Below are 15,496 nucleotides of genomic sequence, written 5' to 3' on the forward strand. Positions count from 1 at the left end.
AATAAAAAACTTTCGAAGTATATTTTAGGGGATGCATGTTTTTAGTACACCAATTAAGTACACCGAAAAATACTTTTTTAGAGCTGTAATATTTTTTACGTATAAAAATATATAAAAAACTTTAATTCTCCAAAAATAATTTTGCTGATAAAATTTTCCAAAAAAATGCTGGAAAGAGAAAAACAAATGCAAAATACAACAGAAAATTTTACCTAATCCGTCGTTTCAAAGAAAAAAAACTGTAGTCAACGATGATATTTACCATTTTGTATATTTACATAAAACTTTTTACAAAAAGCTAGAAAACGGAGCTGCCGGATTTGCCAAACTTTTACCAATAATTATTCGTGGAAGTTAAAATAAAAGTAGTCAGATCTCAAATTAAAGTTTTTCCCTGTTGCCTTTATCTTGACGAAAAAGAAACAACACAATAAAAGTATTCTTTCGAACCATCAAAGTAAAAAATTATTTCTTCGGAATAAAAATAAGTATTTTAAAATTGATATTGTCATGCTATCTCTTTTGTCTTAAAGGGAAAAAATTCTCAGGTGCTTTAACATTTGCTCAGATTTGCTTGAAATATTAATGCCAAAGTGTGAATAGTGAATAAAATGAAATTTTCGATGGTCTCGTTAAATACGATCGAATCAAAATCACATTTTACAAAAGAATTACGCACAACATTCTCTCCGATTATCGCAAAATTTTATTTAGCAATGTAATTTGTGAGCCACATTATTTGAACCCATCAATGCTTGAACAAAAACTTTTTATTGTTCCGACTCCACTTGTGGGGGAGGAACTATATACTCAACAGGATTTTTCTTTGTTCCGACAATTTTGGCCGATCGATATATTCATCGTAGAGAAATGTGAATGGTATCATTAAAAAGCTCGTCAAGCTTAGAGTTAGGCATTAAAAAGATTTTTTTTTTCGTTTTTTCCGAGGAGTTATCGAGGTTTAAAGTTTTGTGTGAACAGAGGACATTTGGCATGATTTTGTCCAATTTTAGCTTAATTTTTGGTTCAAATTAAGAATTTTTCTATAAAAATACCAATTCAAGACTGCATTTCACGCTATTAAGTGAAACATTTTGTTCATTCCTAATAGACGAAAGGCGACAAAAATGATAGTTTTGGTCTTATGGGTAAGTTTACTATAAAAAGTTAAACACGAATTCTCTTTGAGAGCCGTTTTTATAGAAAACTTTTAGCATTTTTTCGCTTATTTAAGTCAGTTCTAGTCTAGTCAATTTCCATATCAAGATTTTGTTAATGGCGAACCTCACTTACAGACAAATGAAGCCCAAAGAAAAAAATCGTTTTTGAGGGATCGCACTTGTTTTCTTTTGGTGTCTACTCTGACTTTTCGTAATTCTCAATGAAATTTTGATTTTCTTTTGAAATTATACTAAACTTTTGAAGTCCTTCAGCAGAGACCCGTCGACTGAAAGTGCAATAGGCTCCCTAATGAGCATTAAGTGAACCTTTCTAGTGCTTTGAGTGGACAGCTAATGGCTGTTAAGACGTTAAAAATAAATTTTCGAAACATTAACCGACCTCGAAACCTATTTCATTTAATGCTATGTTATTCTCATTATTGACAAGAACTTCCTCCTTTCGATTACAACCAAAACTATTGTGGATAGCAATTTTGACTTCTAACTATTGTTTTTATGACTTAAATGCCACGAGTTTCCATAATTTTTTTTAGTTCTTGGATATTTTTCATCTCAATATTTTGGTTTCTTCTGAAATCTTATAACAGTATCATAAAAATGATAATTCTGATTTCCTTAGGAAAAAACATTTAATGGATCATAGAGAAAATTTTCAGAGAAAAACTAATGGTTTAAATGGCTTAGACAATTTCTTATTGAACTTATATTTTTTTTTGGTTTTTGACTAAAGTTGTTGTTGTGTTTTTAATCATAAGACTTATTGTGATTTCATATTGATGATTTATGAACGAAACACATCATTGTCTACCCAACGGGGCGTAACTGGGCGTATTTATCGATTTTGTTGGAAAGCTCTTGAAATTAATGGCGTTGATACTAGGTGTTTTTCGTAAAAATTTCGTAGTTTTCACATACTTGTTCATAGTTGTTGATTTTTGAAGTCATCTTTTATAAAGCAGAAGCATCCCATTGTTGTTGAAAAATAAATGAACATAGAGAGTGTTTCCTGAAAAATTCACTTATAATGGCTTCGACACTTTTCTCTCTTTTTTGACTTTGCTATATAGGGCTGTTTTTTATTCTTTTTGTAGTCGTCAAACGCTGAGAGTTCTCATAAATTTCTATCTAAGTGCAATTTGAATCAATGATGTTACTCAATGCAGTCAGTGTGTAGCAAATAGCTGTAAAATTTATGATATTATTCGTTTTCAAATATTTTTTAGATATTTTTTATTCAAATGTTTTTTAGCATATTTGCGTAATAAAAGTCCCAATTATTCTCAAATAAGAACCCAATGAATTAATTGAATCGTTCAGTATAGTTTTAGTTGAATAAGTGTAGATAATAATTGAAATAAGAGAAACACTACTCAGATAAAGCTAATGATTTCAATGGCTTCAATAATTTGTGTTTACGCAATTTGTTTGTTTCTTTTTCAGTTTTTCTTCAACTTTAGTTCGTTTCTATCGCTACGTCTAATTAAATATAGGTCCTATCGGTTTTTTAATAACTTTATTTTTAACTTGATAAAGAATTATCTTGTTAAAGTCTAAATTTTTTTCAGACGTATGAGTTTATGAAAGGTTTTTTAAAATGCTGATTGAATTTTGAATTTTTCCTCATTTTTCTGTCCACTTGTAACCTAGTCTCATTAACGAAAGACAAAAAAATCCCATCTGCTGTGTTGTTAGAAATGAGTATTTTTGTTTAGCTAAAGTTTTTTCTGAATGCATTGTGACGTTGTGAAAAGGTGCATTTAAATTTAGATTGTGAGTTTGTGCCGTAAATATTTTGTTTTTGCTTATTTTATTGTTCGTTTGTTTTTTCTCTTAGTCTTTTTAATGGCAAATCTTGTGAGCGCTGCAATGAGGCATGGCATAAAGTTATTCAATTAGTATTTTGGGTAAGAAAGATTTTTTTACTCAGACATATATTTTTGATGATCTCTACATTTGGTTGACAATTAATTCAAAAATGTAGATGAGCTCGGGTCGGAACATCATGTGCGAAAGCACATTAACCAGCCTCATTGCTTTTGTTTTTGTCACAAGTATTTACATCTGTTTTCTCGTGCTCGTCTATATTTTTCAAAAACTTCAGCAACTGATTTCCGTACAAAAACATTTACCGATGAAATAAACACTTGTTTAACTAAGATATGGAAAAACAATTTCGCCTCACGTTCTTTCTCTTTGTCGAATTGTTACATTGTCTCAAAGATAACTTTCATCTGCTGTATAGTTGAGAAAAATTAAATTTGTGTAGTTAGGGTTGTATCTGATTGCATTCAGACGTTGTTACTGTATGCTTATTAATTTAGATATTGAGTTTTTGCCGTGAAATTTTTGTCTTTGGTTATTTTGTTGTTCGGACGAAGAAGCATCCCATTGCTGTTAAAAAAGATAATTGAACATGAAAAGTTTTAACTGAAAAATTTACTTTTTAATGGCTTCGACACTTTTCTCTCTTTTTTACTTTGCTATTTAGGACTGTTTTTTATTCTTTTTGTAGTCGTCAAACACTGAGAGTTCTCATAAATTTCTATCTAAGTGCAATTTGAATCAATGATGTTACTCAATGCAGTCAGTGTGTAGCAAATAGCTGTAAAATTTATGATATTATTCGTTTTCAAATATTTTTTAGATATTTTTTATTCAAATGTTTTTTAGCATATTTGCGTAATAAAAGTCCCAATTATTCTCAAATAAGAACCCAATGAACTAATTGAATCGTTCAGTATAGTTTTAGTTGAATAAGTGTAGATAATAATTGAAATAAGAGAAACACTACTCAGATAAAGCTAATGATTTCAATGGCTTCAATAATTTGTGTTTACGCAATTTGTTTGTTTCTTTTTCAGTTTTTCTTCAACTTTAGTTCGTTTCTATCGCTACGTCTAATTAAATACAGGTCCTATCGGTTTTTTAATAACTTTATTTGTAACTTGATAAAGAATTATCTTGTTAAAGTCTAAATTTTTTTCAGACGTATGAGTTTATGAAAGGTTTTTTAAAATGCTGATTGAATTTTGAATTTTTCCTCATTTTTCTGTCCACTTGTAACCTAGTCTCATTAACGAAAGACAAAAAAATCCCATCTGCTGTGTTGTTAGAAATGAGTATTTTTGTTTAGCTAAAGTTTTTTCTGAATGCATTGTGACGTTTTTAAAAGGTGCATTTAAATTTAGATTGTGAGTTTGTGCCGTAAATATTTTGTTTTTGCTTATTTTATTGTTCGTTTGTTTTTTCTCTTAGTCTTTTTAATGGCAAATCTTGTGAGCGCTGCAATGAGGCATGGCATAAAGTTATTCAATTAGTATTTTGGGTAAGAAAGATTTTTTAACTCAGACATATATTTATGATGATCTCTACATTTGGTTGACAATTAATTCAAAAATGTAGATGAGATCGAGTTGGAACATCATGTGCAAAAGCACACTAACGAGCCTCATTGCTTTTGTTTTTGTCACAAGTATTTGCATCTGTTTTCGCGTGCTCGTCTCTATTTTTCGAAAACTTCAGCAACTGATTTCCGTACAAAAACATTTACCGATGAAATAAACACTTGTTTAATTAAGATATGGAAAAACAATTTCGACTCACGTTCTTTCTCTTTGTCGAATTGTTACATTGTCTCAAAGATAACTTTCATCTGCTGTATAAATGAGAAAAATTAAATTTGTGTAGTTAGGGTTGTATCTGATTGCATTCAGACGTTGTTACTGTATGCTTATTAAATTAGATATTGAGTTTTTGCCGTGAAATTCGTGTCTTTGATTATTTTGTTGTTCGGCCGAAGAAGCATCTCATTGCGGTTGAAAAAGATAATTGGACATAAAAATTTTTAACTGAAAAATTCACTTTTTAATGGCTTTGTGCTTTTCTCTCTTTTTTTACTTTGCTGTTTAGGACTGTTTTTTATTCTTTTTGTAGTCGTCAAACACTGAGAGTTCTCATAAATTTCTATCTAAGTGCAATTTGAATCAATGATGTTACTCAATGCAGTCAGTGTGTAGCAAATAGCTGTAAAATTTATGATATTATTCGTTTTCAAATATTTTTTAGATGTTTCAGTTTTTGTTGTTCTTTTCTAGAATCATGTTTTTTAGCATATTCGCGTAATAATAGTCCCAATAATTCTCAAATAAGGACCCAATGAACTAAATTAATCGTTCAGTATAGTTTTAGTTGAAAAAATATAGATAATAATTGAAATAAGAGTAACAATTTTCAGATAAAGCTAATGGCTTCAATGGCTTCAAAAATTTGTGTTTATGCAATTTGTTTGTTTCTTTTTTTAGTTTTTCTTCAACTTTAATTCGTTTCTATTGCTAAGTCTAATTAAATACAGGTCCTATCGGTTTTTAATAACTTTTTTTAACTTGATCAAGAATTATTTTGTTATAGGCTAAATGTTTTCGAGACGTATGAGGTTATGAAACGTTCTTAAAAATGCCGATTGAAAATTGAATTTTTCCTCATTTTTTGACTACTTGTAACCTAGTCTCATTAACGAAAAATAGCATCTGATGTGTTGTTAAAAAAAGGGCAAATTTGTGTAGCTAAAGTTTTTTCTGAACGCATTGTGACGTTTTTAAAAGGTGCATTTAAATTTAGATTTTGAGTTTGTGCCGTAAATATTTTGTTTTTGCTTATTTTGTTGTTCGTTTGTTTTTTCTCTTAGTCTTTTTAATGGCAGATCTCGCGAGCGCTGCAATGAGGCATGGCATAAGGTTATTCAATTAGTAGTTTGGGTAAGAAGATTTTTCAATTTATTTATGTTTTTGATTATCTTTTACATATTTGATTTTCTCGACACATATTTTTGATTATCTCTAAATTTGGTTGACGATTAAGACAAAAATGTAGATGAGCTCGGGTGGGAACATCATGTGCAAAAGCCCATTAAAGAGCCTACTCGTTTTCTTTTCAATCAAAAAGATTTAGCTCTGTTGTACCGTGCTCGTCTCCATTTTTTGAAAACTTCAGCAACAGATTTCAGAACAAAAACATTTACCGATAAAATGAACTCTTGTTTAACTGATATATGGAATATGGAAAACAAACGTAAACTTTTTGTAAAGTAATTATCCTTCTGTTTTCAGATGCTCACATTTTACGATGAGATATCAGCCCACCTATTTCACAGTTTTATATAGGCGCTGAGTGAATATAATAGATATTTTTATGGTCTTTGTCAGAGAGATACAAACTATTTTTTCTAGAAAAAGGGATTTCTGATTTTGGATTTCATTTGAAAGATTTTTAATTTAGCTTCCCAAACAAAATTGCCACTAATTAGCAGTGATAATTATAACGGAAACTAGAAGAATGATTCTCATATTTAAGAAATTGTCCACGTGAGGGGAAAACAAATCTAAACTGAATGCTTCGAATAATTGATCTCAATCTTTCTTCCAATTTTGTTTCATTAAAAAATTCATTTATTTTATTCCGAGACAAAATTAGTTTAAGAATTCGAATTCTTTCAATTAATCTAACATTTTTTTTCTGTAATCTGGGATTAAAATTAGTTAGATGACTTAATTCAAACACCTAGTTATCCCACTCTAAGTGGTAGATAAATTTTGAAATTAAAATAAAGATAGAAGAAAAAATTCATTTTGCAACTATTTGATCTCGTTTTCATAATTCTCAAATTCGGTAAAAAGAAACTTGTTACCAGTTTTGAAAAACGAGATTAAATTGTCGAAAAATGATAATTTTTCTATTTTTATTTTAATTTCAAAATTTAATAACTTTAACTCTAAGAAAGAATGTATGGAAACCACAAAAAAGTTGAATTTGATTTTTGAAATGTTCGTTTATTTACTGAAAGTTGGTGCAAAGTTGAGCAGGCATGCATTTATATGTGAACAGTCAGAATATACTAAAGGAGGGATTTTTTTCAATTTGTGATTATTGTGGTAAACGCTATCATCAAACTAGATTATATCCGTAAACATGTAATTTTAACTATGAGCAAAATTTCTAGAAAAAATGTCTGACTTAAAGAAAAGAAGTTAGTTGATCATACCAACTATTAAGACATTTTCGGTATTGTGAAGGTATAAATGACTAGGTCTTGTATATATAAATATAGTCTGTTTTTTGAATTTTAACGTTGAATTTTTTTGGAGCTGTTCTTTGTCAATTTTTTATAAATAATAAATAATCCTTGGAAAGAGATTTCTAATTTTATCAGAGTTTTTCCATCATCAACATACACTATTATCTTGTTTCAAACAACGTGCAACTCGTAGAAATCGGATCGGAGCTTTTCTTGTTATTGCCCAAAATATTTCAAATTTGCCCCTATTTATAAAAAGTAAACGATTATATACTAAATCCTATTAATCACGGGGGGGGGGGGGTTTCAAGCGGAAATGATCTGAGATCTTGACTGATTGAAGTGCAAATTTATTCACAGTGTTCAGGGTGCTCTTTACATATGTAGTTTCTTTTAAACCAATCAAAGGTGAGCTTGTGACGTAATTCACGTGAATTAACTCCAAACATGTAAACTTCTGATGTTCCGTCTTGGGGTGCCATGACGTAGGGTGCTCCTTCTTCCGCGTCAGACATGAGCAGAATGTTTTCATTCGGGTCTATACTGCCGAAGTTGACCGCTAGAATTATGTTCAGGCATAGACTTTGGTTGTACTGAGCGCTTACTGCAATAAGCCTTTTATCTTCGTTTCTTCAAGATTTTCAAAATATTTCAAAATATTTCCTCCCTAATTATCCATTATCGAAAATTATAACAAATTTTGCAGCTCTGAACAATACGAGATGAAGTTATAAGTGAGGGCATGCGAACATCAAAGTAGAGTGAGTATAAAATAGTACTTTCCCAGGGTTACCAAATCCGCGAATAGTAAATTTTTAGAAACCTTTTTCCTGGAAGTGTTCACCAACTTTTTGGAAATAGTCATTAGACCTTGTGACATTGCCCTTGTCAACTTGACAAATCACAATACAAACTTATTGGCCAAAACCAATAATTCCAAAGCGGAATCACGAAACGCGCACGTTAACATTAGATGTAATGGTTAAGAGACTCTGCTTGAAGTCACTGGGAACTTCTGGCGTTTATCTAGAACCGCGAAGCGGTTCTAGATATTAAGTCAGAACTTCGAAGTGACTTCTGCAGAGTCAATTAACCATGCTTAAAACACGAAACGCGCACGTTTTAAAATGAAGAAAGTGAACGAAATTCAACTTCTGGCATGATAAAGGCGAATTAGATAAAGTTTAATCACTTATTTTCACTTTTTTGGTCTTTAAACTTTTCATGATCATTAAAAGGTCTGAAATATTTCGCATGTTTCTGAGTAGATAGAATTTTTGAATCTGATTTGGAGATAATTTTTTTGTCAATTCTACTGCATTAAAAGAGGAAATATTTGTTTGCCATTGCCTGTAGTCGGCTAATTTTTCCAGATAGTCTTCGGGAGAGTATCCTTTTGGCCACACTCGGTCCAGATACTGGAACCTCTGGTAGGAGCAACAACGCCAGTCGGGATCCTCTGTTCGAGGATGCTGCAAATATACTAAATAATGTTTTAATGAAACCCGAGTTAAAATTTTTAGTAATAAATATATTTAAGAAATGCCCTGACAGCCGCTCACAAAAAATTATTTTCCTGCTTAAAGTGCTGAACTGTATAATCAACTTAAAGTGCTGAATTTTCAATACCTTTAAATAAAGTTTCAGCACTTGTCAACACATTAAGTGGATAACTATGTAGGACTTTCCAGCTGAGCAAAACTCTTTTTATGAGTCTGCTTTATTGCCATTTTTGAATTTCTTAGCTTTTTTGTTTCTGTGCTTTCAGACGCAGCAGCGGAGAACGATTAAACGGCATGGCACCTACGCAATTCAACTTAATGAAAAACAGTTGGGAAACTTCTAAACGGCCTAAGAATTTTTGTCAATTCCTAAGATAAAGCAGTTATTGGAGCTGAAGTATATTGCCACATTACATGATTGTACAAAACCAGGTGGTTTACGTTTTATTTTTTTTCCTTCTGTTAGCCCTGATGAAAATGTGAGACGGTTGAGTTATTTTTGTGTCCGAGAAAATGAATGAACAGTTCTTAAAAAATAACGCGGATTTTGATTGATTAGTGATTTTATGTTCTCTTTTTCTGAACTGCTAAACATTCAATAAAAATTGAGCTGAATTTTTGAAGTGCTCATTTTATGCAACAAATGTGTTGAAAAATGTGCTGCAATTTGGTACGAATTAAGTTGAATTTGTATAAGGAATGTGCTGAAAGTGCTGAATTGGGGGTTTTTGGAAGTACTGAAATAACGCTGAAATTTTGTAAGAAATTAGTTGACAACTGCTGAAAATATTTTTATTCATCAGTTTCAGATTCTAAAGCTAAATTTTCAACACATTCAGCATTGTCTTTGCTTACATTCAGCACATTTAGCGCATTTCTTACAAATTTTCGCTTACACCCGCTCACATCTCAGCCCGAGAAATTCAAAATTGCGTACAAAAACGATCGCCACATTCATATCTTGTTCAAAGTTTGCAAGATTTTCGCCCAAACAATTTAACACGTTTGATGTGTTTAAGAGCCCTAATCGATAGAAAAAATCCAAAAAAGATTCCAAATCTTGCAAGATTCTTCCTGTCCTGGTATGATTGAGAAAGTCCTGGTATGATTGAGATGGTAACTGTGGACGGTAAAAAGAGCTGAGAGAAAAAAACAAAATGTAAGACTTTCTACGAGACTTCTCTTCAAAAATTTTAAAATCTAACCCAGGAGATATTCTGACAGTTGATTCAATATTTCAGCGCGACTAACCGACAAAAACCGCCAGGTAACCACTCAAAAAGGAGGTTGAGTTCAAAATCTTGCAAGAATCTGACAAGATGGATGCAAAATCCAGAAATAATTTTTGCAAGTGAGCGTGTGCGTTTGTGTGCATGTGTGTGTCCATGTGTGTGTGCATGTGTGTGTATGTGTGTGTATGTGTGCGTGTGTATGTGTGTGTATGTGTGTATGTATGTGTGTATGTGTATGTGTGTATGTGTGTGTATGTGTATGTGTGTATGTGTGTGTATGTGTGTGCATATATATATATATATATATATATATATATGTATGTATGTATGTATGTATGTATGTATGTATGTATGTACGTATGTGTGTGTTTGTGCGTTTGTGTGTGTGTACGTGTGTGCGTGTGTGTGTGTGTGTGTATGTGTGTGTGTGTACGTGTGTGTGTGTGAGTAGTAAGATAATAGGGTACTAAGATAGGGGGGGTTATCCTTCGAATTAATACGTGTGATAATAGGGGGTTATCCTTGGCGGCGCTACATGTAAAACAACGGCCGTGCGTGATACATGTAAACTAGCTTTCTTCCGCTTTTATTCCTTTCCCTTTGCGCCTTTCTCCGGTTTGTTAGATTTGTAGGAAAAGATTGAATTGAAACCAAACTAAACACTCCAAACAAATTAAATATTTACACTGTGTATTACTACACGCAATTTCACCAAAATTGCATGCAATTAAATTGGCATTAGCGCCGTCTTATTTTGCGTGCTGGTTCTTCTTCGCTGCTGCTTGCTTCTTCAGCTTCAAAGTTTATGAAGGGGTTGTCAGGAGAGGAGATTTCACTGGAACTGGCGTCAATATCTGCAATATCGTCAGTATCAATATCAGATTCAGTTATCTGCTCAGTTACTACTAATCCTGGGTCGGGAGTCTCCCAAGAGCTGGTGGTGGAGTCTGGCACTGAGAGAGCGGCTGTTGAGGAAGTTTGGGACACTACAAAGTCATTATCCCATTCTGGACTAGAGCTGAGAAGTAAGTTTGAGTAACTGTCATTATCCCACTGAATATCATCACTACCCCAGTCAATTTCATCCACACCACAATCAACGGTCTCATAATGTCCAAAGGGTAGAGTTTTTGTTCCGCAGGGTAGAATAAACCTTTTGTTGTCGAACGCTGAAAGACATATTTTGTTGGTAGTAACAGTTTCCAATACATGATAATCGGACATTATTCGTGTGTTTTCAGTGCGAAACACGTTCCCTGTCGTCAGTGTGCTCAAGAAATCATCATGCCGGAGACGTTGTTGAGCGGCCTTTGTTACTCCTTTAGCCGAAAGTTTTCGACAACCTAAAGAGAAAAAAAGCCTTTAATCAAGTCTTTATATGTTTACTAACCCTATGTATATAATAATAAAACTAATACCATTCAGGAGCCTACTAACAACCTTTGTAATTTAAAGATAGAACTAACATGCATTAGAAAAGACAAAGAATACTTACTTTTTGAGAGTATTGAGTATAGTTTCGGCTTTAAACACACAAACTCCGTAATAAAATTTCCTGCAAATTCGTCCTTAAACTTGAGGACTACCCGTTTATTTTCCGTACTGTATAAATAGTGATCATTCGGATAATTGGAGAAATCGAATTCACTAACAACTGAAGCGGGCTTTCTTGCTAATTCCTCATAAAAGTCTGTACTCCGGATTCTATATAGTAAACTATCCGTGTCACTATATAACAAACGACAATCAAAATGAGCGCGCATTGTGAAGTAATGGAAACTGTACATTTGATACTTGGCCAGATCAAGTATAGTTGCTCCAATTATTGTTGGGGTATTCCAATAAATCTTTCTAGCGCGGAAGGACAATGCGGCCAGGTTATCTCCGAATATCATGAACCAATCAAACTCAAACTTTGAAATGGAACTCAGAACTTGATCAGCATCTCGTGCAATGGTAAGCTTACTTCGTCTGCGTTTCGATTCGCAATTCTTACCATATACTGCATTGTTCATGAGCTTATAAAAGTTCTCTTCGAATTTATTGCTGGCGGCTTGACGTTTATTACTGTTGAGTGTTATATAGGGTGCTAACCAATTCGCTTGTTTGAACTGTAGGACACGGTGTACTTTGGCAACAATTAATCCAAGACTCAAACTTTGAAATGGAACTCAGAACTTGATCAGCATCTCGTGCAATGGTATAATTTGAGCAGTTTGTAATGCAATACATAGTTCTTTTTGTCGAATAGAGTTTGAAGCAACTTTTTAACATTCGAGCTGGGTAATCTGTGTTGTTCTTTTAGCTCAAGTTGATGTTCGCCCAACCAATCATCTTGAACAATTTCTTTGGTAGGGGCAAGGGGAAAGTCTCGGTGGTCATCGTGTAAGTGGACAGGGTAATTTAAGTCTACTTCAAGAAAATAACCAACTGAAGCGTCGTTAGGGGTATTGAGGATTTCGTTAAGGGTAATTTCTACGTTGAAGGCGAATTCCCCCACTGTTAGCATGTCCATTTGCATGACACCTCCATAGAGATTATTTGCGTCTACACAGAGCGCAAAAGTTGACTCCTCAGAGGGCCGGTAATCCGATAAATACTTATTATTTGCAACAAAATGACGCTCCTCGTAAACAGATGTTACTCCTCCTCGTATTGCCGGTTCAATCATGTCCAAATGTTCTCGTTCTGTCATCAGCTCAATGTTTGCCCTGCATATCTTTAGTGACGCCTCTTTTGCCATATTGGAGAGAGTGTAGAAATGCATGCAGTCGAGTTTGTATGTTCGAAAGCTAAGTTCACGGTGAAACTCACATACACAAGCTAATAATGCGCAGTCAAGTTTAAGGTATGCGTCATGATAGTCTTGTAAAGTTTTGCACCCCAATAACTTCCACATTTGGTTAGCATGACCTAAATTTTCTTCACTAACAGCCAATTTTCCGCCTTCTAATGTATTGCGCCATTCTGAGAGGGGTGGTAGAGATTGCTCAGAAAACTTTGTACGATCACATACATAAGAATAAGGATAATATCCTTTTTGTTTGAGTAAGTGTGCGTTTGATTCGGAAACCGAGGGGAACATTGCTTTCATGATACCGAAATGTGTGTCAGGTAAAATTTCTACAAGTTTTTCCAGCGAACTGTTCATCATTTTGTACGAATCGATGAATCTTAAATACTCGTAAATTTTTTGTGTTCTTCCTTCTTGAGTTGTAATAGCATCAATCAGAACTCCGAATGTCATTGATATGTATTTCTCATCTGTTGACGGAATGATTTTTATTGTTGTGGTAGACTCACAGTTGTTCAGAGCAAGACAAATATGATGTAAGTCATAGTTTTGTATGTTATGACCGACCACAGGCGTAAAATTGACATACCGTCTCGCTCGATTACACTTTTCATGTGCCCAGCCCAAGAATTGGCCACTAAATTGACAATGGTCTAAATCTATGCTCTCTTCGGGGTCAAGCTCGCTGTCAAATGGTTCTTCGCATATCCAACAGTGTGTAGTGCTCTTTTTGTCCAAGCTTCTCCGATTTCCGTTGTAGAAAGGAAACTGTTTTTTGCGTTGATGTATGTCCCTTGCTAACGAATGCAGCATTCGAACAAAGTTGCCCACACAATCTTCTGAGTTGTCCACATGATGAAAATAGGGAACGTTCGAGTGATGATCAACAACTGCCAAAGCAAATCCACATGGCTCGTGCTTTTCAATCACGCGTGTTGATGATTGGTCAGTTGCTGCATCACATCCAGCGACGGGTAGGAGAAAAGATTCAAAGTCAAAATAATTGACCAGAGGAACAAACCACGTAGCTGAAAAATTTGAGAACTTGTATTCATTTTTATCTGGTGATTGCATTTGAATAACTGCAGGGGCATTTAGATAACAATTTTCAGTATGAATATTATAGCTTTCCAGTCCATCACGACACAACCAGAAACAATTACGACAAATGCGATAACCAAATCTGAATTTCAGGTCTCTAACTTTACAAACGACTTTCACAAGGTCAGTAATGAGAACATAGTGATAAATGTCGGCATCATAAAGAAGTAAAAGATCCATAACAAAATCTGATTCAAAAGAGGAGACTCGTAGAGGGTAAAGTTGTCCTTTATCGTAACCAAAGACGTTGATTGCCGCATCATTGAGGGTTTCAAAGGCTTTCATTTGCTCAAATCCCATTGGCGTTTCAAATTCGCCTACAGGTTGGTGAATGTTCTCTTGCTGATATGTTGCTGGGGATGTTTTGTCAATATGATAGTTCCTGTCATCTCTATCAAGACTGATTCCATGATGCGCATGATACGCTGCCACGCAGCAATAGTTGAAACAATTGGCATCGTCGTGGTTTCGAATGTTGAGTAATCCGCGACAGTTTGCGAGCTTATGGGGTAAGGCAAGATTAGGATGAGCCGCGAATTGGTCGGTAGCGGGCAAATTTGATGTCAAGTTTGATTATTTTTTGCAACAACCCAACCACTTCCAGATGAAGCAAACGTAGACAAGACAGCCATCATTTTCTCCACCATGCTCCAGTACAACTCGTTTGTGAGACCCTCTACGTAAATGGGCGTCATGAGAGAGTTGGCATAAATTTCAATGCGCTCCTCTGTTTCGGTTGCGTTTTCATCTTGATGCAGCTTCAATAACTGTAGTTTTACCGCAAATTGTACTTTCTGTGGTCCTTGGCTCAGCCTTTGCTCAATTAGCGTTGCAATTGCAGATCTTTGATTGAGCATGAAGCTCTCAAGATCTCTGTCAGCTGTGTTATTGACAATTTCATAAGTTTGTAACACACCGTTGAAGGCTGTCTCCGCTGTAGCCTCTTTCGGTTGGTATTTAGGTCCAAACACGGGCAGCGAGTGAAGGGAGTTCATATGCTGCGCAAACAAGTGCGCATCATTGAATCCCATGAAGCACGATCGGCAGCAGTTTGTAAACTTCGAGTTGCAAGTTCGCATATGCTGTTCCAATTCAGACAGTTTCCGTGAATTGAACACACATAGGGAGCAGTTGTAAACAGGAAGGCCAACATCGTCTGGATGGAATTTATGTTGATGTCTTGAACGGTTCCCACGAGTGCTAAACGTAGCGGAACAGAAGTTGCATGAATAGACCATTTCTAATAGTTTTGATGAATTTCAAATTCTAACAGAACTTTGATAACAAGTAAATAACTCGGAAATGACTAAGCCCACCAAAACTGAAACACGAATGTAATTTCTGTGCGCGAAATTCAAAATTTCAAAATGCTGCGATCTGATTGGTCGGTTTTGGCGGTTACCTTTAATTCGAAATTTTGTTAGTTATGAGAGAAAAAAGATGTGTTTTCAACTCTCCATTGCAATCCTATGCCAAAATATATCACCATAAGGAACCCTACAGAGTATTGCTGATCATTTTTTTTTTCAAAAAACGTTTTAGGAGAAGCTGGAAAAACATGATAATTTTTAAAATTGTAATAAAATGCGCTATTTTATGCATTTTCAATTACGGGT

At 34.1% G+C, this 15,496-nt stretch overlaps 1 protein-coding gene across 1 annotated transcript; it reads right to left on the reverse strand.

Moving 5' to 3' along the window:
• Window positions 1–7,554: 7,554 nt before the first annotated feature.
• LOC142344320 (uncharacterized) lies at window positions 7,555–8,981 on the reverse strand. Its single transcript, XM_075395908.1, has 3 exons — window positions 8,936–8,981; window positions 8,602–8,734; window positions 7,555–7,881 (listed from the first exon to the last, which is right to left on the reverse strand). Exons 1-3 carry the CDS (start codon window positions 8,979–8,981, stop codon window positions 7,602–7,604), a joined length of 459 nt encoding a protein of 152 aa, XP_075252023.1. The 3' UTR covers window positions 7,555–7,601.
• Between the last annotated feature and the right edge of the window lie 6,515 nt (window positions 8,982–15,496).

Source organism: Convolutriloba macropyga, chromosome 8, assembly GCF_964194025.1.
Source record: "Convolutriloba macropyga chromosome 8, txConMacr16.3, whole genome shotgun sequence".
In the NCBI taxonomy this organism is placed as follows: Eukaryota; Metazoa; Xenacoelomorpha; order Acoela; family Convolutidae; genus Convolutriloba; species Convolutriloba macropyga.

What these genes read in the sequence shown, in the direction of transcription:
- LOC142344320 (XM_075395908.1), bottom strand. Translation starts at nt 8,981, where the DNA reads ATGGCAATAAAGCAGACTCATAAAAAGAGTTTTGCTCAGCTGGAAA. An exon ending in GAGTTTTGCTCAGCTGGAAA is followed by an intron (nt 8,735 to 8,935) that starts GTCCTACATAGT and finishes AACATTATTTAG; the next exon opens with TATATTTGCAGCATCCTCGA. An exon ending in GAAAAATTAGCCGACTACAG is followed by an intron (nt 7,882 to 8,601) that starts GCAATGGCAAAC and finishes AAAATCTTGAAG; the next exon opens with AAACGAAGATAAAAGGCTTA.